Source organism: Sturnira hondurensis, unplaced genomic scaffold, assembly GCF_014824575.4.
Source record: "Sturnira hondurensis isolate 20B ecotype Veracruz unplaced genomic scaffold, ASM1482457v3 Scaffold0009314, whole genome shotgun sequence".
Classification (NCBI taxonomy): Eukaryota; Metazoa; Chordata; class Mammalia; order Chiroptera; family Phyllostomidae; genus Sturnira; species Sturnira hondurensis.
The window spans coordinates 2973583-2996531 of record NW_028081945.1 but is presented as its reverse complement, the minus strand read 5'-3'; the positions used below and the strand labels follow the sequence as shown (position 1 = coordinate 2996531).

Here is a 22949-nt window from a genome sequence, read left to right as displayed (position 1 = left end):
GCATAATTGCAAAAAAAAAAAAACAACCCAGTTTAAATGTAGGTAAATATTCTGATTGCCTGGTACAAATATTAGCATTTTTTCAAACTCCTTAACAGTCATTACCTAAGATATTTCATTCAATGTATTTCCCATCCATCAAAATACAGACAGGGATGGGCCAGTGAAAAATTTTAGAAAATCCAAGCTCCACAGATTCATTCATATGTTGTCTAGGACTAGCACTGGGTGCAGCCATATGAAGACTTTTGACAAAATCCATCTTGCTATTAAATATAACAGATGAACATATTTCATGTATGCATAAAAAAAAAAAATCCCAGGAAAGCTTGGAGTATCCCTATGTCCCTGAATTTCTTTGAGAAAACAATGGTCAGTTGTCTCACTTTTCTGTAGTCACATTTTTTTCTCAAATTCTTAAAACATTCAAATATGAATACAAGTGCTTTCTAATGGCTGGGGTGGGGGTAACGCAAAGGAAAGANTAAATATAACAGATGAACATATTTCATGTATGCATCAAAAAAAAAATCCCAGGAAAGCTTGGAGTATCCCTATGTCCCTGAATTTCTTTGAGAAAACAATGGTCAGTTGTCTCACTTTTCTGTAGTCACATTTTTTTCTCAAATTCTTAAAACATTCAAATATGAATACAAGTGCTTTCTAATGGCTGGGGTGGGGGTAACGCAAAGGAAAGATAGACAACTGTACTAAACAATAAAAAATAAAAAAAACTTAAATGAAATGAAATGTTTATATATTAGGCTATCATTCATGCCAGATATTTATGAGTTTGCCTATTTTTTGCAATAGTTAATTAACAATATGTTGGAAACACATCAAGATCAGTGTAATCTTTACCATTCCTGGGAACCACTGGAAGGCCATGAGGGTTGGGTTACCTGGGCTTGCTGAAGTCTGAGAAGTACATCTCTGCCAGCAGGTACCACTGGATGCCCCCGTTGTTGCTGTACTGAAGGAGGATGCCCTCTTCTCTGCTGTCGGGCTTGTTGCATGCAGCGCTCTCTCCGCCTATCTGGATGTAGAACTGGACAAAGTCCACCCAAGAAGTGTCCAGATCCAAGCTCACCAGCTGTCTTTTCCCAGCCTTTCGAAAGGAAAGAAACACCACAGATTCAATCATCTGGGGGCTCTTAGGCATTTTGTTGCTCCAGTTGCAAATTAATATGAGCATCCTAGCACTATATGGAGAGGGTTGTGTCCATTTGCTGTTTTAAAAATTTTTAATTTAATCTTTATTGTATTTTTTTCATTACCATTTCTTGTTGAGAGGAGCAAGCTATGCCATTTAATTGTCTCTCTTTGGCTATGGTAACTGTTCCTGGACACATTCGATTAGTCTGCATTACTGACTGCCAGACTTGGTCATGAGATCCTTGGGAACTGTTAATTACAACAAAGAGTATTCAAAGGTCTTTAAAAATAAAATAAAATTAATTTAAATTAAAACACTTCCAATGTTTGCTTTGTGAATCTCCTCCAAGAAGAGTAAGGGAGAATCTGAAAGACCATGCACTTGGAGATCAGCTGGAGCTTGGTTTGAATCTCAGACCATTATTCATGCTGTTTAGCTGTGTGACCTTTCTGAGATCTTATCTTCCTCAAAGGCACAATATGGGTAATAATGCCTTCCTTACAGGGTGCTGTGATAATTACATGACATAACATTTTGCATGAAACCTGCCTAGCACACTGAATGTCTTCCTGAGAAGTACCCTTGGACCTCCTCCTCCATGGGAATGAAAGTAAAACAGGTTTAAGATAGAAACTTGACACACACAAAAAGAGTGCTTGAGTATTAGCTCCTAGTCAGTGTGTCTGTCTCTATCCGTCTGTCTCTCTCTTGGAAATGGAAAGATTGGGAGAAATCACTTAAATAAGTTTTTACTACCACTACATGGCTTCTTTTTGTCTTAAAATGTTAACAATTCCATCAAACCCAGCAACTTGCTTCCTTCACTTAGTGTGTCCTGTGCATGTCACAGTGCTGTTGTGCAGTGTTAGATACAAACTGACAAGGTTTGTCAGGATTCCTTTTCTGTGTAAATAGTTTCGTGCTAATGAGATGGGAAAAAGGCTTGAGCATGAGATTCTTCCAGCCAGATTCTGCCCAAGCTGATGCATGATCTGCTCTGAGCCCCCCTCTTGGAGAGCTCCCAAGAGCTTCGATTAAAAGTTGGGAGGAAAAAGTATGATAAGATAACCAGTTTAGAGAAAAACACCCCTCACACTTATAACTTAAGCCCTATGCAAATCCACGAAGTTAATTAAGAATGGGTTTCCGTTATAAGTCACAGGGGAAATACTTGGGGCTAATTTAAAGGGTACTGAAAAATCTAAAGCCAATTAAGAGATTTCCACCCTTCTTCCCCCTCAAAACAGGGTTCCAGTGAAATGAGAACTGAAATTAATCTTGACACAGGAATTTATTCTTTGGAACTCTCAATTTTAAGCATGCATTTGAGGAAATCTTAAAAGTAATATGCATTTCAGTGTTATATGTTCTTTTGATTTTTCTTGTTGATTTGAAATAGTGCAAGTGTGAAATACCTCAGAGATTATTATAATCTGGGCCAGGATCGTTACAGGAAGAATGATTCTGAGAAAAGAACCATAGAACCTAGCTGCTTAATTCCAACCCAGCAAACTGCATGAAAAACTTGGCATGTGGAACTAAGCCAGAAGGATAAAGATCTAAGGTGAGGAAAATTACAAAAATCCAATTATCCCAATTAGCTGGTTGGAATAATTGGTTTACTGGGAAATTCAGAGAACAGTGTTGTTTTTTCAGGAGATGATGATGTTGGTCATCAGAGGCTTTGGAAAGCTGTTTTGTGAGATTTTTGTAAATGGTGGAAAATATCATACAAATGTTTGCTTTGGCACTGAAGATATATTTTCCTGGAGAATAACACAAGTCATTTTCTTTTGTTTAGTGACCTGAAACACTGAATATTATTTTAAAGGAAGAAAAAAGGAAAAAGGAAATGGCTCATGACAAGCTTTTTGTTAGAATATAGAATTTGATATGACACAGGCTTTGCAGTTTTTTTATTATACTATGATGGATGCATTTACATGTGCATATGCAGACATAAACACACATACAATGTGTGTGTGCATGTGTGTTGGAGTAATAGGTTAGGGATCTCTTCATTCCTGGAGTGTGGAAAATTTCTTCCAATTTCCCTCCAGCATTCTAGTTGAAAAATGGCTTACTGTTTCAAGGATTTACATAAAGCAAATTTTAAAGAGAATGCCCAAAACTAAAAATACTTCATAAAACTTCACCTTTTATCTCCAATTAAAGCCTTTTTAAATCAAATGCTAGCAGAAAAAATCTACTATATTTATTTAAAAATAAACATTTCTTTAGACCCTTTTGCTGTTTTTCAATATTCATTTGTTTGTTCATTCATTCATTCCTTTCTTTAACAAATATTATTGGGCACCAGTTTTATCAGGCATGATACCATGTGTGAGGAGAACAAAGTCAAAACAAGAATTCACAGATACGTGTGTGTGGTGTCAGCAGTGACAACTTTGGGCTGCAGACCAAATTCTACTCCTGTTGACCTCATTTACCAATTCTCCAATCTATTCAGTCTCAAGCATATTTATTGCTATGTAAATGCCTAGCACATGGCATGTATTCTGAATTGTGCACCTTATCTAGAGTTGGCTTAGGCAGTAGGACTTGCATCTTACTGGCTACTATGAGAATAAAAATATAATCTCTATTTGTGTAAAACACAGATATGAGGAAATTTAAAAAAAGAAGATACTAGTGCAGTTTGCCATAGTTCCAGAAAGCTCCATGGAAGCAGCAGGATTTGAGCAGGGTGCTGCAAGGTTTATATGGATGCAGAGATTATGGAAGGCAGAATGGTAGGCAGTGGACACTAAGCAAAGACAGGGAAATTGGGAAAACCTGGAATGAGGAGGATAGTTTCTCTTGTGGGGTCAAAGGGGTCATGTTTGGAAAAAGAAAATAAGTTATGTAGTTAGGGCAGCAGTATTGGAGACCATCCTGAATGTCTGTGCTGGAAAATGGACAGGATAGAAGCATGTTTCTAGATAAATTAATCTAGGGTGGTTACCTTTGGGTTACTGCCCCTTCTCTATTCCAATCACGCTGGCTGGTGGGGACTGCCAAACTGTGTATCCCACCTTTGCCAAAGCAGTGAGTACATGACTCTGGTTATGCAAATCACAGCCCGCTATTCCCCAGGACACTGAGATCGGCCAATCAGAAACCTTCCCCAGAATTTTTTGTGGTGCTGTTTAGAAAGCTCTGTGGCCATAATTCCAATCTCATAATGATGGCTGACCTGAATTGAAAACAGAGTCTAGTCTGAAGAGCTCTCTGAGCATCTGAGTTTCAGGTTCCAGATATTTCTGAGGCCAGTTCTGACTAAGGCATTTCTGTGCTTTTCAAAAAATGTATTTTATTGATTATGATATTAGTTTTCCCAATTTCCCCCTCTTTGGCCCCCTCCACCCAGTATCTCCTATTCCCTCTGGTAATTCCCTCTGGCCTACCTTAGTAGTATATGTCCATGGGTCATGCATATACATTTTTTGGCTACTCCATTTCCTATACTGTTCTTAATATCTCCCAGCCTATTTTGAACCTATCAATATATACTTCTTAATTTCTGTACTTTTTCTCCTATTCTCCCCACTGCCCCTCCCAATTGGTAACCATTCAAATGATCTTCATATCTATAATTCTGTTTCTGTTCTGCTTGTTTTCTTAGCTTGGTTGTTAGATTCACTTTTTGATAGTTGTGAATTTATTGCCATTTTAATTTTCATAGTTTTGATCTTCTTTTTCTTAAATAAGTCCCTTAAACATTTCATATTATAATATCTTGGTGATGATGAACTTCTTGAGATTTACTTTGTCTGGGGAGTACTTTATCTGCCCTTTCATTTTATTTTTAAATTATTTTTAATGCTTTTTTATTTAACCATTGTTCAAGTACAATTTTCCATCCCCCACTCCCATCCCAGCCCACCCTCCCGTGCTCCCCACCTCCCTCCCATTTCCACCCCCCTTAGTTGTTCTCCATGTGTCCTTTATACTAGTTTCTGTGAATCCTTCCCTTTTTCCCCTGAAATTCTCTCCTTTTTCCCCTCTCCCCTCTGGTCCCTGTCAGCCTGTTCTGAATTTCAGTGTCTTTGGTCATATTTTGCTTGCTTGTTTGTTTTGTTGTTTAGATTCCTGTTAAAGGTGAGATCATATGGTATTCGTCTTTCATCACCTGGCTTATTTCACTCAGCATAATGCTTTCCATTTCATTTTAAATGATAGGTTTGCTGGATGGCTGTAGGTCCCTGCTTCTCATGACTCTGAATACTTCTTGCCGGTCTCTTCTAGCCTGCAAAGTTTCCTTGGATAAATCGGCTGACAGTCTTATGGGAACTCCTTTGTAGGTAACTCTCTGCTTTTCTCTTGCTGCTTTGAAGTTTCTCTCTTTAACCTTTGGCATTTTAATTTCAATGTGTCTTGGTGTGGTCTTCTTTGCATCCATCTTACTTGAAACTCTCTGGACTTGTATGTCTATTTCCTTCATCAAATTAGGAAAATTTTCTTTCATTATTTTTTCAAATAAGTTTTCAATTTCTTGCTTTTTCTTTTCTTCTTCCAGCACCCCTATGATTCAAATGTTGGTATATTTGAGGTTGTCCCAGAGGCTCCTTACCCTTTTTTAAAATTTTTTCTTCTTCTTGCTGTTCTGATGAAATTTTTTTTCTTCCTTGTGTTCCAAAAAATTGACTTGATTCTAGGCTTCATCCACTCCACTGTTGATTCCTTGTAAATTTTTCTTGTTTAATATATTTTATTGATTATACTATTAAAGTCACCCCATTTCTCCCCCTTTATTCCCCTCTGCCCTGCACACCCCCTCCCTCCTCTTTAGTTCATGTCCATGGGTCGTGCATATACCTTCTTTCGCTTTACATTTCCTATACTATTCTTATCCTCCTCCTGTCTATTTCCTACCTACAATTTATGCTTTATATTCCCTGTACCTTTTCCCCCATTCTCCCTCCTCCTCCTCCTTTCCACTGATAACACTCCATGTGATCTTCATTTCTGTGATTTTGTTCCTGTTCCAGTTGTTGGCTTAGTTTGTTTTTGTTTTAGGTTCAGTTGTTAATAGTTGTGAGTTTGTTGTCATTTTACTATTCATATTTTTGATTATCTTTTACTTAGATAAGTCCCTTTAACATTTTGTATAATAAGGGCTTGATGATGATGAACTCCTTTAACTTGACCTTATCTGAGAAGGACTTTATCTGCCCTTCCATTCTAAATGATAGCTTTGCTGGATAGAGTAATCTTGGATGTAGGTCCTTGCTTATCTCCATTTTCTTTAGTTCTTTTTCTAGAGTTTTGCTCTGTTCTTTCATTTGGGGCATATTTCTTTGTCTACTAATTTTGGCAGCCACCCTGTATCTGTTTCTATGTATTAGGTAGAGCTGCTTTGAGTCCTTGGCCTAGTAGCATGGTCTAATATAGAAAAACACACCCATAAGTTGGATGGGGTAGAGTCATGGGTATTTGCTAGGGTGGGGAAACCTGTGTGAACTAGGTTGGTGGTGTCTCAGACACAGTGCAGTAGCTCTGTGGCTGTTTGTGCATGTCGGGGGCAGGGTTTCACAAAAGGGACAATGGGTGCTGCCTGGCTCCTGGAGTTTTGTCTGGGAAGAAGCTGTTCCCTGGCACTCACCATGATGCCAGACACTTTGGTTTTTCCCACATGCCACTGGAGCTCTTCTAGCTGCTGCCCCAGTGTTGGAGCCCAGAGGGAGTGAGTCTGCATAAGTCCTAAATCTGTTGTGGGCCCGTTAAGAGGAGATGCCTGAGAATCCTACAGTTTATTCTGCTGCCTCAACCCTCACTGAATTTTACAGCCAGAAGTTATGGGGACTTATCACCTTGGCACTGGAACCCTGGGCTGGGTGGTCTGGTGTAGGGGTGGGATCCCTTGTTCCCTCGAGACATCCCTCCCAATTTTTATCCACCACACATGGGTGTGGAACTGTCCCATCAGCGTCTCTATGTTTCCACATCTCTGTGTCTCTGTTCCTTCTACCTGTCTGAATAAATGTGACATCTCTAATTTCTTGGTTGTCAGATTTGCATACAGGTCAATTTTCTGATGATTCTGGGTGATGGTTGTTTTGTATTTTAGGTGTCATCTTTGCTGTGGATGTGTGAGTAGGGGAACCATGTTTGCCTATGCCTCCATCCTGACTGGAAGTCTGTCCCTGTGTTTTGATTACATGAAAAAATTTTCCTCTTTCTTTGTTTAAGCTAGTTTCTCTCACTTAGAATTCAAAACAGATTTGACTGATTCAAGAGAAAAAAGTAAAAAAAAAGTTATCCCCAGATATTTTGATAAAAATTTGGGGAAAGAGCTGGGTTGAGCTGAGACAGGAATAATTTTACTTTTGAAATGCTGATTTTAAGTTAGTGGCAGGGCATGCACAGGGAAATATTCAATGATAACAATTTGTAATTTAGTCTCATAATGTGATTATGATAGCTAACACTTATTGAGCTATTTCTATTTATTCTTTACATGCATTAATTCACTTAATCCTCCCAACATCCTGCTTTATAGTTGAGAAAACTGAGATACATAAAGACATCATGGCTCTTTAAGGTAAAGTGATTATTGAGGTTTAGAGCCCAGATACAAACCCAAGTGTAAGAAAGAGTGATTATAACTTTATATATTCAAAATATCTGTGTGTGTGCACATACACATGTTTATTGGAGTGTTTGGGTACATATTGGTCAAGAATTCATAATCTTGCTTTAAAATGGAAACTTAAGGGAGACACAATCTTCCATTTCTGCACAATTATATAATACATCTGGATCTATGCAATATATAAAGTCACTTACTGACTATTATCTCTCATAATAAGATCCTGAGATTTTCAATGCCAATGGATAGAAAATATCACTAAATGGAATCCATTCCTGATTTTCTATAATTCCCTATCTTGTTTACTTGCTGCTTCTTTGTTCTGCACCTGCATCGAAACAAAACCTGTACCTATTTTTGCCTATGCATAAATTAACTTGTTTTGGATTTCTGCCCAAATTCCTCAACATATCAGCCCTATGGTACATCACTCACACCTGTGTGCTTCTTATATGATGAAGAGTGACACATTTCCAATTGTCCTAGAATTGGTGGTTGTAGTCCTTGCTGGAAAGAAGTGGTGGTAAGTACCCCACATTCTAAAGAGAGCTGCCAATAATTGGGCTTGGATACATTGCTCAGGTCGGAGAATGGGGACTGCTTCCCCTCCAGTCCTTTTGGAGATGACATAAAGAGATGAATCGGAGGAGGAAGGAAGAAAAGAATGTCATGCCTAGACTATAGCAAGAGAGGTGGTTCCCCCGCCCTAATCCCTAACCAAACTACATGGGTTGGAGGTGTTCCTAGATAATTAATCTTAGAGATTCAGGCCGGCACCTCAGTCCCTAGTTGGTGTATGTTGACCTGCCTGCCTAACCTGGTACTGCCACTGGGGAAGCTGAACACTCCAAGAAAAACTTCTGTGCAGGTCTCTGCTAGATACTTCATGTTTGTGCACCCCAAATTCATATTTTGAAAGCCTAACTCTCAAAAGGATGGTATCAGGAGGTATGGGGCCTTTGGCAAGTAATTAGGTTGTAAGGGTGTAGTCCTCATGATGGGATTAGTGCCCTCGTGAGAAGAGACGAGACCTGGGAGAGCTGCTTTCTCTTCCTCTGCCATCTCCACCATGCGAGGACACGGAGAAAATGGCATCTCTGAACTAGGAAGTGGATCCTCAATGGATATCAAATCTGCTGTGTTTTTATCTTCTTCCCTGCTTTCAGAAATGTGAGAGACAAATTATCTGCTGTTTAAGCCACCTGATGGTATTTTTTATGGTATTGTTGTATGCTGTATTTTTGTTTGAGTAGCTCGAGTTCACTAAGACAGACCCAAATCAGCAGACACCAGCAGCAGCCACCAAACTGAGCCAAAATCAGACTCAAGATGTTTGTTCATTATGAAGAGCTGATTGGTTCCACAGGAACAGCTTGGCACACTCACCATTATTCCTTCTTCTGATCATACTCTTGAGGTTAACAGATTGACAAATTTAATAAACCTTTATCAAAGTGCATAAGGGTTTCTGTAAGTGTATAGTCATGGTCCCACATGACTTACAAGTATACCAATGGATTAATCTGCACAATAACCCTAATGAGGCAGATATTCTTATTATCTCCACTTTACAGGTAAGGAAGCCAAGTCAGAGAGAGGTTAAGGGATTTGCTCAAAGTCACAGAGCTAGGAAGGGGTGAAATCAGATTGAAGCAGGCGGTCTGGTTCCAAAGTCACTGCTCTTACCCCCTAAACTCCACCACCCCCATGACTCCTTACACTCTCACCTACAGGCCTACATGTTCACACACCTTTCAAAGGCTGGGGTGAGAAGTGACCAGGACCCTGCCCCACCCAAAGACCCCACGACACAAGGCTGGCTCACTCTGGAGGAAAGGAAAGCAATGAGATTTAAGTCAGGTATAAGAGGGGCAGGATTTTTAAACTGGCCTATCCTGGATTTTTAGTAACCAAAAATAATCAGAAAACTTTAAGTTTCCCAGATATAGTTAAGAAATAAGAATTTGACAAAGGCCAGTAAAAATCAGGGAATGTGGGGAAAAAGAAAACCTTCTCAGATTTGTACCTTCTGAATTCAGACTACTCCACAAATCAGCCACATACTGAAACAGCCATTGCCCTGATCATTATTTCCATGTTTTGGTCATGACTCAGCCATAACTGCTTCTCAGGCCTAAGTCGTACCTTGCTGAAATACAGGGATGATCCAGAAGACACGACGCCACACCCTTGTTCTGGTGTTACAACTTCTCCCCCAATAACTTCTTGCCAGTCAGACTCCCAACCATTCTGATTCTCAAAATCTGACATAATTGTAGAGGGAAGAGCAGCTTCTGGGTGGCATTCAGTGCCTTGATACCCCTGGTCACACCTAGAGAGAGAGGGCCACACAAACAAGTCATAGTTTCGTCTGTGAGTGTCATGGCCATGTGACATGGAACATTTCCTATGTCTCACTTTTGCTTTGGTCTCAGCATTCACACTAGATTTTTCTGTACAGTGGAAGTCTGTATATGTGATAGTAACAACCTTCAATCATTCACATTGCAAAAAAATCAATAGAATTCCTTCTTAAGACAAATAGTGCGGTAACAGTAGAACTTCGGCATCAAGTAGTAATGAAGAAGGATATGGGTCTGGGTATGTGTGTGTGTGTGTGTGTGTGTGTGTGTGTATGTGTGTGTGTTGGGCAGGGAGGATGGATTTTCCTGTAGCCTTAAAAAGCCACATATAAATGTTTGCTCAACCAACATGTAACTCTCTCCATGATTTACAGTTCCTCCTTCTGATTAAATTATATATGTCTCTGTTAGAATCTTTAAGTATTCAAGTGTGTTCCTATTCCACCCTCATTAGCTATGACCACCATCTCCCCTTGTACGCAACCTTGAGCTTCTGGTGAAGTGGAGTAGGTAGGACAGCCTGTAGCAGCTGTCTGACTAGTGCTCTAAGACTGTCAGGGGAAAAGAAGGGAAACAATCGAAAGGCTCTTTTAACACCAAAGAGAACTTTGGAGTTAATTAATAAACTCTGAAATTTAAACCCAAGAGGCCTGTTTGAAGTTAGATTTTGAAGTTTAGAATATATGGCTTTATACTAATTTAAATGTAACAATGTCTTTTACATCCATAATAAGAACAGAAGGGAGGTCATTTTCTTTTGGCTACTTCACTATCTACCAGTCTATCCACATAACTCTGATGACACGGCTGTGGGTAGCCCTGTGAACACAAATCCTTGTGTTTTGTGAAAAGCAGAGGATCTGTCTCACTTCTGATGCAGGTACCTGCATGTCCCATGGTCACAAGAGCCATGCCCATTGCACATGTTTGGGCACTGCTGGCCAATGTAGATGCCGTCTAAAGCCCACTCGTCTTGGGCTGTGTAATAGCTCTGACTCCATCGGAAGCGGGTGGCACTGGACCTAGAAATGGGTACAGGAATAAAAACAGTATTTTAACTGACACATGGTAATATAGGCAAGGAATGTCTGAGTTCAGATAACCAACTTTCTGAAACTTGTATTTAGCTGCCAATCACTTTTCTGCAGCAGTTTAATTTCCACTCAATTACTATCCAATTCAACAATTCTATCATTAAGGAAAGTTAAAAATCTTCTTATTTTGTATATATTTCCATTTTAGTTTAATTTGAGACATTTTAAAGAAAAACAAAATTTTGTATTTTTATTGTAGTTGCAGAGATTTGATGCTAGGAAAACAAACTAAATAAGAAAGAATATTTAAGCAAAATACAGATATATACTAAAAGCCTCTCTTTCATAAATGACAATATGAAGTATTTAACTTAGAGTAGCACAATTTCTTATAATAAACACATCAGTAGTTATTGGAAGACTCCAGTTACCTCTCAATACAAAACTAAAGTTATGTTTGGGGGTGAGAGAACATGCTACAATATTGCAAGTATGAACATTTGGGTGCTAAATTCTGCTTATTATTTCTGACACATTAATGTGCTTAGGTTTCACGGACAAGCTGATGTTAAGTAAAGGTAAGCTGAACATCCATTACACATAGAGAAACACTAGGGACCTTAATTCATTTAGCCCAGATATAAAATCTAAGAAAAATAATATTTTGAGAGCACTATCCAGGTTTTCCTTCATTGATGATCACACAAAAATTCTTTTAAAATTATATCATATTTTCCAGCTATGGACATTTTCAGGGATCCATGATTACTTCTTTTTTGTCAAAGTGAAAAACAAAGAAAACCCCCAAAATTGCAGCATTAATGTGAGTGCTCGGTTTCATTGATTAAACCTTCCCGAAGCATACCATCTATGAATACACTTGATCTTGACAAATGTGAATGACCCATTAAAGTCTACTGCATCAATTACCCACATATTAAATACTCCCTAAGTACACACCAGACTGCTAAAATACAGTCTAAGTCCTTACTGTTTACCAATTAGCTGTGGCTAATAGGTTGCATTTTCTTTCCTAGTAGGGTGATTCTGTATTCACCAAGCTCACCTAGTAGACACAGGTTTGCTGCATTTTAGAGCTTATCCTCAAATCCAATTCCTCTATGGAAACAGTTTATACTTGTAATCTAAGAGCCATCACAATTTTCACAGTCCCATCAAGAAACGGTTTTTAGAAAAGCCTGCTATAAAAATAGATCCATTGTCTTAGAGCATAGAGCCCTACGGAGGAGAAGTAAATCCATACCCGTGCACCAGTATCACAAAAAGGAGAGACGACTGTGTTCTTTTAACACTCATTATAATCTGAGTCAAGTCTAGGGCCACATGTGACTGACTGGGCTGTGAGCTCTTTTGGGGATAGAGATATCTTTTGTCTGAATAGTTTGTACAGGAACAGAAAAAAAATTGGTGTACAAAAAATTCTGTTAAAAAATGAGTCAGTGAGTAGAGTGACAGGCCAAGAAAGGGCAGTCTATTTCTGACTTCTGCTAGGTAATGAAGTGAAGAATGTTCTAGGAGTTAGGGGACGTGACCCAGACATTGGCTCTGCAATTTATCATGTATGAGACCTTTAGTGAGAAATGTAAGCCTTGAGGGGCTTCTCGTTCCTCACCTCTCAAATAAAGGGATTGGGCAAACTGATTTCTAAGACCCCTTCCAGCTCACAAATTTAATGATTGCTTTGGTGACCAAGGTGACAGTTTATTTCCTCTATGGTCACATGCCTACATAAAACCCATAGCACGCATTATTTTGAAGTTTTGATATTTCAACATTAAAATGGGGTTGGGTGGTTTTAGAAACCTGTTAGCCTCAGTTTAGTTATGCTTCTAAACAGTCACACATAGACACATTCTAAATTCTTTTTCTGAGTAAACTGATCCATACATGTGTCTTATAAACTCTTGAAAAAGATAATATTTCCTCAAAATAAAAAGCTTTAAGTGGATTATTGCATTTAAAATTACAATCTACAGTTGAATGTGCTGATGTTAATTTACAGAAAAGAAAGCGAAAAGAGGGAGAATACTGACTTCATATTTAGTGAGAAAAAATTAGTCATGTGAGCGATCTCCAGGTCACACGTGAGGATACGTGGTGTGATGTCCCTTGTTTGTAGGTGCATCACTGATAAATGTTTCCCTCAGTACAAATATTTAATTTGCCAATCCTCTCTTTCTCTCTTGCTCATATTATTAAGAGAAAAATCTTACACAGTTAAAAAATGGATAATGTTTTAACTGTTGTAGGTAAATTTTTTTACTGGAGTCAGGTTGACTGGACTTCACAACCATCTAAGGACACTTCTCATGCACACTTTTTGTGCTAAGCAGTTCAGTTCCNGTTTCCCTCAGTACAAATATTTAATTTGCCAATCCTCTCTCTCTTGCTCATATTATTAAGAGAAAAATCTTACACAGTTAAAAAATGGATAATGTTTTAACTGTTGTAGGTAAATTTTTTTACTGGAGTCAGGTTGACTGGACTTCACAACCATCTAAGGACACTTCTCATGCACACTTTTTGTGCTAAGCAGTTCAGTTCCACTCCTTCAGAAATATACTTAGTCACTGTATAAATAAATAAACTGGAAAGCCACTGTCTAAAAATGAAGTACTATGTGTGGAAATAACTCATAGAACTTCTTTCACATCTTTTCCATATATACCTTGTAATAAAGGTATATTTAGATACCTTTAGGTATATTTAGATCCTTCTTCCTTGGAGGATCTTAAACTTCAAACCAGAAGTCTTTTTATGAAGTCAGCTTCCATGGAATGATCAATAAAAGTCACTGACAGTGTAGACATTTTCACAACCAGCACAGAATTGAAGTTTTTATAAGATTATTTTAAAGATGCAGATGCAAATGCCTATACTTATGGAAATAGAGCATTATAGAGAAAAAGGCACTTTGAGGGGATGGTCACCAGCTTACTGCACTTTGGATTGAGTCTGAAAGTGGGAGTCCTGAATCATGAGATGAAGTTGACTTGCATTTAAAATCCAGACTCTCTGAATTCCCAAAAGCAACAAATCTCGACAGTCTTTATTTGATCTCCCGCCTGCCCGGTATAAACTTCTAGACTAAAATACAGTAACACAGAGTCATCTCTTGATAGTTAGGTAGCCTAAAGAATCAAAGTGAGTGAGACTGACAAGATATTGTATTTTCCACCTTCAGAGTTACTGTGATTACATTTACCCAATTATTCTGAAACTCACTCAGTCATTAAGTGTTGATCTGTTTATAGAGTCAGCAACTGACAGCTGTTTCTGTCTCATTAGACCCTGTTCTTATGTAAATGTCTCTCATGAAAACAAAATTAATTTTCATTGGGTAACAAATGCTCAGTCATATACAATAAAACTTCTTTGAGCAGGTGTACACATATTAGACATTTCCACTCTAAGTTGCCCTATCTAGAATATTTTCTGAAGTTAATGGATCTGGGATAATGCAGAGACCACATTTGCTTGTATGCATTCAATTTATAGTTGCATATGCTTGCAACACAGTAGAACAGAGTTGCCAAAGAGAACAGGGCTTCAAACTAAATCATACTCTCTTTCCCCAACCTGTGAGAAAACATGCTATTTGCAGAAGTTTGAAATGAACATAATGAATAAAATTATCAAGAAAGCCAAGGAGAATAAATGTGCTTTATCCTTATAGCAGAGCTTTTAAACATAGGTCCAAAACAATGATAATAATCAGTTGAAAACTATTTTTTTTGAAATAAGGTGATAATGTTTAGTTTAAGTACTAGTCAGTAGAAATGTTAAAATAAATATCCTATAAGGTTTTTTGTTTTCAAAAATATTTTGACATTCTTCACACAGGGATTGGAAATATATTTAGAAAACAGGATTCAGTTATTCACCTACATGTACTTTAAGGCAAATGGTTGAAGGAATAATCTAGTCGATTCATTTTCTGTTTGCAAAAAGAGATACCTCATAATGAAACAACTCTTTAGTTCATTGAGACATAATGAATCATAATTCTATTTAATTTTCCAACATTTAATGAGCACCCCAACTATGTGTTGGAACAAAAAAGCTTAAGAGTCAATTAATATATTTCCTTTACAAGTGTCCAATAAACACTGATGAGAATTGATCTTTTCTGACTACACCAAACCTTTCAACTCAGTAAGAAATAATAATGTAATATACAATCCAAGTGCAAAATAATCTGCAAAGATTTTTTGAGAAATAACAATATTTTTGGATATAGCTTAAGCTACATAAATGAAGAATAATGGTTTATGAAAAGACATCAGAAGAATGGAGGTTCCTCTGGTCTCGTCCTTTGAAGTTGCAACAAGTTGAACTGCTACAATTCAATAACAGATTCCCTGCTGGAAACTCGTGCCTGTAAACATCTCAAAGTGGATGAATTATAGCGATAGGGGAGGAGGGAAGGGAGAAGAGCAGACACCAGGGCCTTGAAGGCAGCTGGGAGCTCGCAGTGGGCCTGAGAGAGGGGAGGAATAAGGTGTAGTCTGCACTCTCTGCAGCTCCAAGAACAGAGAGATACAGTGACTGTTCCAGCTCCAGTGATGGGTACACGCTGCGCCTGAGCCCCGTGAGAACGAGGAGGTGCCTTGGGGTTGTCTGGTGGCCTCCACTACCAGGCAGAAAAATAAAAGCCTAGAATGTGGCTGCCTCTCCTCACCCTCCCAGAGTGAGCAGCAGGGCCCCAAAGGAAGCTGTTGTGGTGAGCGTTGGGCTACAGGGCACATCATCTGCAGCACTGAGAAATGGAGAGGCAGAAGCATTTTTCTCTGAGCAGCAGGCACACGCTGTAGCTAACACCAGCGACAGGGGTGGAGATACAGATGAGGCAGCTGAGGTCTGGCAGTCATCATTACTGGGAGCAGAACAAAGCCACAAATGCACCTGTTGGCCTTATACAACCCAACTTACCCCATCCCAAAAGGGCTGCACTGCCAGCAGGGTCTGGTTGGAGGGGACAGCACTGAGATCGGAACCGCATCATCTACTATATTCCCCCTTGGGGTTGGTGCCCTGAGACTGAAGCGATCTGGTTACCCACCTTCCCAAAGTAACAGTATGAGTTTTCCACCACTGGCAAAGGTTCCAAAAGCCTGAACAGTGCAAGTGAAACTAAAAAACTTGCGCTTTAGTGCCACCTTCCGGTTAACAAAAGAAAGACTTCTTATCAGCACACTAGGGAAGTACCACACTTTTAAAAAGAGGGGGCGGGGTGGGGGCGGGGCGAGGGGGGCGTGTTTCATTCTCATAGATGCCCAAAGAATTCATCAAATACCATGAATAACCAAGGTAATGAGGCAGATCAGAAAAAAAAATCTCCAGAAAATAAACTTAAAGACACAGAAATCTGCAATTTAAATGACAGAGAATTCAATATTACAGTTCTGAAAAAACTCAATGAACACAGAGGGACAGTTTAATGAACTCAGAAATAAAATATATGGACAAAAGGAGTAATTTATAAAAGAGGTTGAAACTTAAAAAAAACAAAAAGAATTTCTGGAGATGAACAACTCATTTAAAGAGATGAAGAATAAACTAGGGAGCTTAGGAAATAGAGCTGACCAGATGGAGGGAAGAATTGGTGATATTGAAGATAGAAATCTAAAAATAATGTAAATGAAAGAGAGATTTGAGAGTAAAAAAAAATGAAATAACTCTACTATCTAGAGAACTTCCTGACTCTAAATGAGAGAGCAATGTAAGAATAATGGGTGTACCTGAAGGAGAAGAGAAGGTGAAGGAAACAGCCTATTCAAATGAATAGTTGATGAGAACTTCTCAAATCTATAACAAGAGATAGATCCTTGATTCCAAGAAGCAAACAGAACATCTAATTATCTCAATCCCCAAAGGCCTTCTTCGATGCACATTATATTAAAACTTTCAAAATTAATGACAAAGAAAGAATTCTTAAGGCAGCTGGTGAAAGGAAGATGGTAATTTATAAAGAAATGCCTTTAGATTATCACTGGATTTTTCAACAGTCACTGTACAAGCTAATAGAGAGTGGAATCAAATATTCAAACTATTAAAAGAGAGAAATCACCATCCAAGAAGAATATATCCAGCAAAGATTTCCCTTAGATATGAAGGAGAAATATAGACTTTTCTAGGAAAACCCAAAAATATGCAGAAATTAAACAACATGCTACTAAAAAACAAGTGGATCAAAGAAGAAACAAAAAGAGAGGTCAAAAGAGACATGGGGAGAAATGAGAATGGCAATCTGACATATCAAAACTCCTGGGATACAGCAAAAGCAGCAATAAGAGGGAAGTTTACATCATTACAAGAAACAATAAAAATCCCCAATAAAGAACCTAACATTACATCTTAAGATATTAGAAAAAGAACAAATGCAGCCCAAAGTCAGAAGGAAGAAAATTTTTCAAAAATTAGAGAAGAATTAAGTGAAATAAAGAACAGAAAGACTATACAAAAAATAATGCAACAAGAGCTAAGCCCCTGGCTGCACTAAGGAAAAAAGATAAAAGACATATATAAACAAAATCATATAAAAAAGAGAAGAAATAAAAGAGAAGTTGCGACAGACACTTCAGAGATGCAAAGGATCATACAAGAATACTATGAAAGATTATATGCCACCAAATTTAATAACACAGGAGAAATGGACAAGTTCTTAGAAATATACAACCTTCCTAGACTGGAAAATGTAAACAGACTGACCAACAGTGTAAAAACTAAAATGATTATCAAAAACCTTCCCGAAAAGTAAAAGTCCAGGACCAGAGGGCTTCCCTAGTGAATTCTACCAAACATTCAGAGATTTAATTCCTACCCTTCTGGCAAAAGTTGGTCCTGGCTATTGTGGCTCATTTGGTTGGAGTGTCATCCCATAGACTGAAAGGTCGCAGTTTTGATTCTCGATCAGGGAACAGGCCCAGGTTGTAGATTTGGTCCCTGGTTGGGGTGTGTAAGAGAAGGCAACCAATTGATGTTTCTCTCTCACACCAATGTTCTCTCTCTCTCTCCCCCCCCCTGCCTCCACTTCTCCTCCCTCTAAAAGAAATTTTTTTAAAAAGTCCTTGGGTGAGGATAAGAAAAAAAAAAAACCTTCCACAAAATTGAAGAAGAGGCAATACTTTCTAACGCATTATATGAGGCCATCATTACCATGGTACCAAAACCTGGCAAGGATAACATGAAAAAAGAAAAATACATACCAATATGTCTGATGAATACAGATGCAAAAATCCTAAACAAAATACTAGCAAATCAAATACAATGATACATTAAAAAATCATACATCAGGGTCAAGCAGGGCTCATCAGGGGGCACAAAGAGGGTTGAACACATGCAAATTGCTCAATGTGAAACAGCGCACTAATAAAATGAAAGAAAAAAATCGCACAATCACATCAATATATACAGAAAAAAGATTTGACAAGATACAACATTAATTTGTCATTAAAACACTCAATAAAATGGTATAGAAATAAAATATTTCAACATAATAAAGGCCATATGAGACAAACCTTCAGCTAATATACTCAATAATGAAAACCTGAAAGCTTTCCCTCTAAGGTCAGAAACAAGATATGGATGCCCATCCTCACCACTCTTACTCAACATAACACGAAAGTCCTGCTTAGAGCAATCAGGCAACAGAAAGCAATAAAAGCCATCCAAATTGGAAAGGAAATAGTAAAATAGTCACTTTTTGGAGATTGTATCATTCTTTATATAGAAAACCTTTAAGACTCTACCAAAAACTATTAGAAGCAATAAACAAGTACAGTAAAGTTGCAGGATACAAAACCAATGTACCCAAATTAATTTAATTCCTATATTCTAATAATGAAATTTCAGAAAAGATATTTAAAAATCTCCTTTTAAAATTGACACACACACAAAATAAAATACTTAGCAATAAAGTTAACAAACATGTGAAGAACATATATGCTGAAAACCACAAGATATTATTAAGAGAAATTGAAGAATACACAAAAGAAAAAAAGATATTCTGGGTACATGGATTTGAAGAATCAACAGTCAATATGGCCATATGACCCAAGGCAATACACAGATCTAACAATCCCCATGAAAATCCCAATGACATTCTTAAAAGAAATAGAAGAAAAAAGTCATCAGATTTGCATGGAATCAAAAAAGACTCCGAATAGCCAAAGTAATCTTGTGAAAACTATCACACCCTCTCATTTCAAATTATTATCCTACAAAGCAACAATAATCCAAACAGTATGTTTTTTGGCAGAAAAATACACATGCAGACTAATGGAACAGAACTGAGAACTCAGAAATAAACCCACATATTTATGGGCAAATAATTTTTGACAAAGAAGCCAAAAACCCACAATAGAGAAAAGAAAACCTCTTCAATAAGTGGTGCTTGGAAAATTGGAAAGCCACATACAAAAGAATAAAACTAGACTACAGTTTGTTCCCATGTACAAAAATTAATTCAAAATGGATCAAAGACCTCAATATAAAATCCAAATCAATAAATTACAAGAAAACATAGGCCCTAAACTCAGGGATCTTGGGTATAAAGAGGATTTTATGAATTTGACTTCAAAGGCAAGGGAAGTAAAAGTGAAATTAAATAAATGGGAGTATAAAAAACTAAAAAGCTTCTGCACAGTAGAAGAAACTGCCACAAAACAAAAAGGCAAACAACCAAATGGGAGATGATATTTGAAAACAACACCTCTGACAAAGGGTGAATATTCAAAATTTATAAAGAACTCATACAACTCAACACCAAAAAACCAAATACTCCATTTAGAAAATGGGCAGAGGACGTGAATAGACACTTCTCCCAAGAAGACATACCAATGGCCAAGAGATATATGAAAGATGCTCAACCTCACTAGCTATTAGAGAAATGAAAATCAAACTACAGTGAGATACCACCTGTTAAAATGTGTATTATAAACAAGAGAAGTAAGTGTTGGAGAGGTTGTGGAGAAAAAGGAACCCTCATTCACTCCTGGTGGGAATGTAAACTGGTAGAGACACTATGGAAAACAGTACAGAGGTTACACACACATGCACATGTTTCAGAGGGAGAAGGCAGTGGGGGAAGGTAGAAGAGGGTAAAAACATGAAAAACGGTGATGGAAGGAGACTTGATTTGGGTGGTGGACACATAATACAATATACAGATAATGTATTGTAAAATTGTACACTTGTAACATATATAATTTATTAACCAATGTCACTCCCATAAATTTAATATGAAATTTAAAAAAGGAGTAAAAAAATCAATTAAGAATAGAGTTACCACATGACCCAGCAACTGTTATTTTCAGTATCGATCTGAAAAATTTGCAAACATTTATTGCTAGAGATATATGTACTTCTATGTTCATTGCAGTGTTATTCATGGTGGCCAAGACACAGAAACAACCTGTGTCCTGTGATAGAGGATTAGATAAAACAGATATGGTACATGTACACAATGTAATAATACTACTTAGCCACAAGAAAAGATGAAATACTGCCATTTGTGAGAACAAGGATAGATCTTGAGAATATCATGTTAAGTGAAATAAGTCAGTCAGAAAAAGACAAGAATCATAAGATTTCACTCATATGTGGGATAAAAAACTGAAAGTAACAGGTGGACAAACAAGGCAAACAAACAAACAAAAAGTCATAGACACAGACAATAGTATGGTTACCAGAGGGTTAGGGGGCTGGGGAGAAGAAGAAAAAGATAAAGGGGGTCAAGTATATGGTAAGGAAAGGAGAGCTGATTTTGGGTGGTGAACACACAGTGTAATACACAGAAGATATATTATAGAATCATTCACTTGAACCCTATATAACTTTATTAATCAGTATCACTCCAATAAATTTAATTAAAAATAATAATTTGTATTGTTTCTGGGGATGAAAAGATACCTCTAAAATATACTATCCATATTATCTTACTATCATAATTGTGAAATAGTACCCCACATGTCAATTACAAAAAAAATCAGCATATTTTAAATAATGAGGGTAATATACTTAATTGAAATGATGAAAAAAATAAATCTTAGTAGCTTTGTATCAAGTTTGACCAGTATTTCAACTATTTGATGTGTTGTTTTGTATCTTGATAGATGTACTTGTAATATCATGGAAATTAAATATGTCTTGATTATATTCCCAGCAGGAGGCATAAAAAAGGAGGATGTTAGAGAAAGTGGCTATTTGTTATACAAAGCATGAACAGAGTATCCAGAGAATGGCTCACAGTCGGATATAAAAAAATCTGTGGAAATCAAATTTCAAGCAGACAACTGACATAATAATGAATCCTTAAAAATCATCATGCAGGCATTCTTGTACAATGCAATAATTCAATCTTCAACTAGAGGAAGTATAATAATTCTAGGTTACTAATTAGTCATTTTTAGTGTAGAGCCTAACTTTGATATATTCTAAGAAGAACTTGGAAGGCAGATACCATAGAAAATATTATTCTTGTCTCTTTCATGCTTTTTCTATTACACAGATCACAAAATCTTAAAGTTCCTGAACTGTAGGGACCCTTAAGATCAACCAATGAAACACCTTTATTATACTGATAAGGAATCAGGCTTGAAAAGGTTGTGAACGATTAAAATCATGTGGTTAATTGATCATTGACAGAGACATACTAAGGATTCAGGCCTTCTAATTTCTAGCCTGAAGCTCTTTCCTAGGCAAGCTCAACCTGTCTCAGGACTTTCAAAGTATTCAGAGCGTTTAACTCTTCAGCCCAAACCTCTTTACTGAGCTCCATATTCATAAGTACAATTGGCTTCTTGACAGTTCTGCTTGGATAGATAATTATCTCAAACTTCACATCACCTTTTTAAAAAATTAAAGTATAGTTGGCATATAATGATATATTAACTACATAGTGATTCCATATTTATGTATCTGATGTGATCACCACAATGAATCTAGTAACCATGTCACTGCGCAAAGTTATCATGCTATTGACTATATACCCCTTCATCTTTTTAAAAATTATATTTTATTGTTTATGCTATTATAGTTATCCCAAATTGTCCCCCTTTGCCCCCTCCTTCCAGCACCCCCACTCCCTCAGGCAATCCCACACTGTTCTCCATGTCCAGGGGTCATGCATATGTGTTTTTTTAGTACTCTATTTTCTATGCTGTACTCCACATCCCCATGGCTATTCTGTAACGACCAATTTGTACTTCTTAAAACCTTTCCTTTTTACCCACCCACCCCCAACCCAGCCTTCCATCTGAAAACCATCAAAATTTTCTCTGCTTATATGATTCTGTTTTTGTTTTCTTTGTTTGTTTGTTTTTTAGATTAAATTATTAATAGATATGTATTGTTGCTATTTTATTGTTCACATTTTGATAATCCCATTCTTCTTGTTCTTGTTCTTCTTAAAGAAGACCCTTTAGACTTTTAGCCAAGATAGAAGCGTAGGTAGAAACACTGCCTCCATGAACAACCACAAGAAGGACAACAACAAATTTAAAACCAAAAAAACAAGCAAACTGCCAGAAAATCTAACTGTATGGAAGTCTGACAACTAAGTAGTTAAAGAAGAAACATTCACCCAGACCGTGGGGGAGTGAAGATGGGCAGCCATGGGGGAGAGGACATGCAGCAAGGCAGCAGCTGGAGGATAGGGTAGCTGGCAGTAGCTGGCAGATTTGCATGTGGATAAACTGAGAGGAACAACTGGGGAGTGAGACAGACCACATAACCCAGGGTTTCAGCATGGGGAAATAGAGCCTCAAAACCTCTAGGTATAA

General features: G+C 37.5%; 1 protein-coding gene across 2 annotated transcripts in view; it reads right to left on the bottom strand.

The window, feature by feature from the left end:
• RELN (reelin) overlaps positions 1–22949 on the bottom strand; it is a 577463-nt gene that overhangs the window by 124750 nt on the left and 429764 nt on the right. For both annotated transcript variants that reach the window (XM_037057079.1, XM_037057081.1), the window contains exons 23-25: positions 10996–11133; positions 9894–10080; positions 903–1108 (exon numbers count right to left, since the gene is read on the bottom strand). In XM_037057079.1, coding sequence (XP_036912974.1) covers positions 903–1108; positions 9894–10080; positions 10996–11133 — 531 coding nt within the window. The remainder of the gene's footprint in view (positions 1–902; positions 1109–9893; positions 10081–10995; positions 11134–22949) is intronic.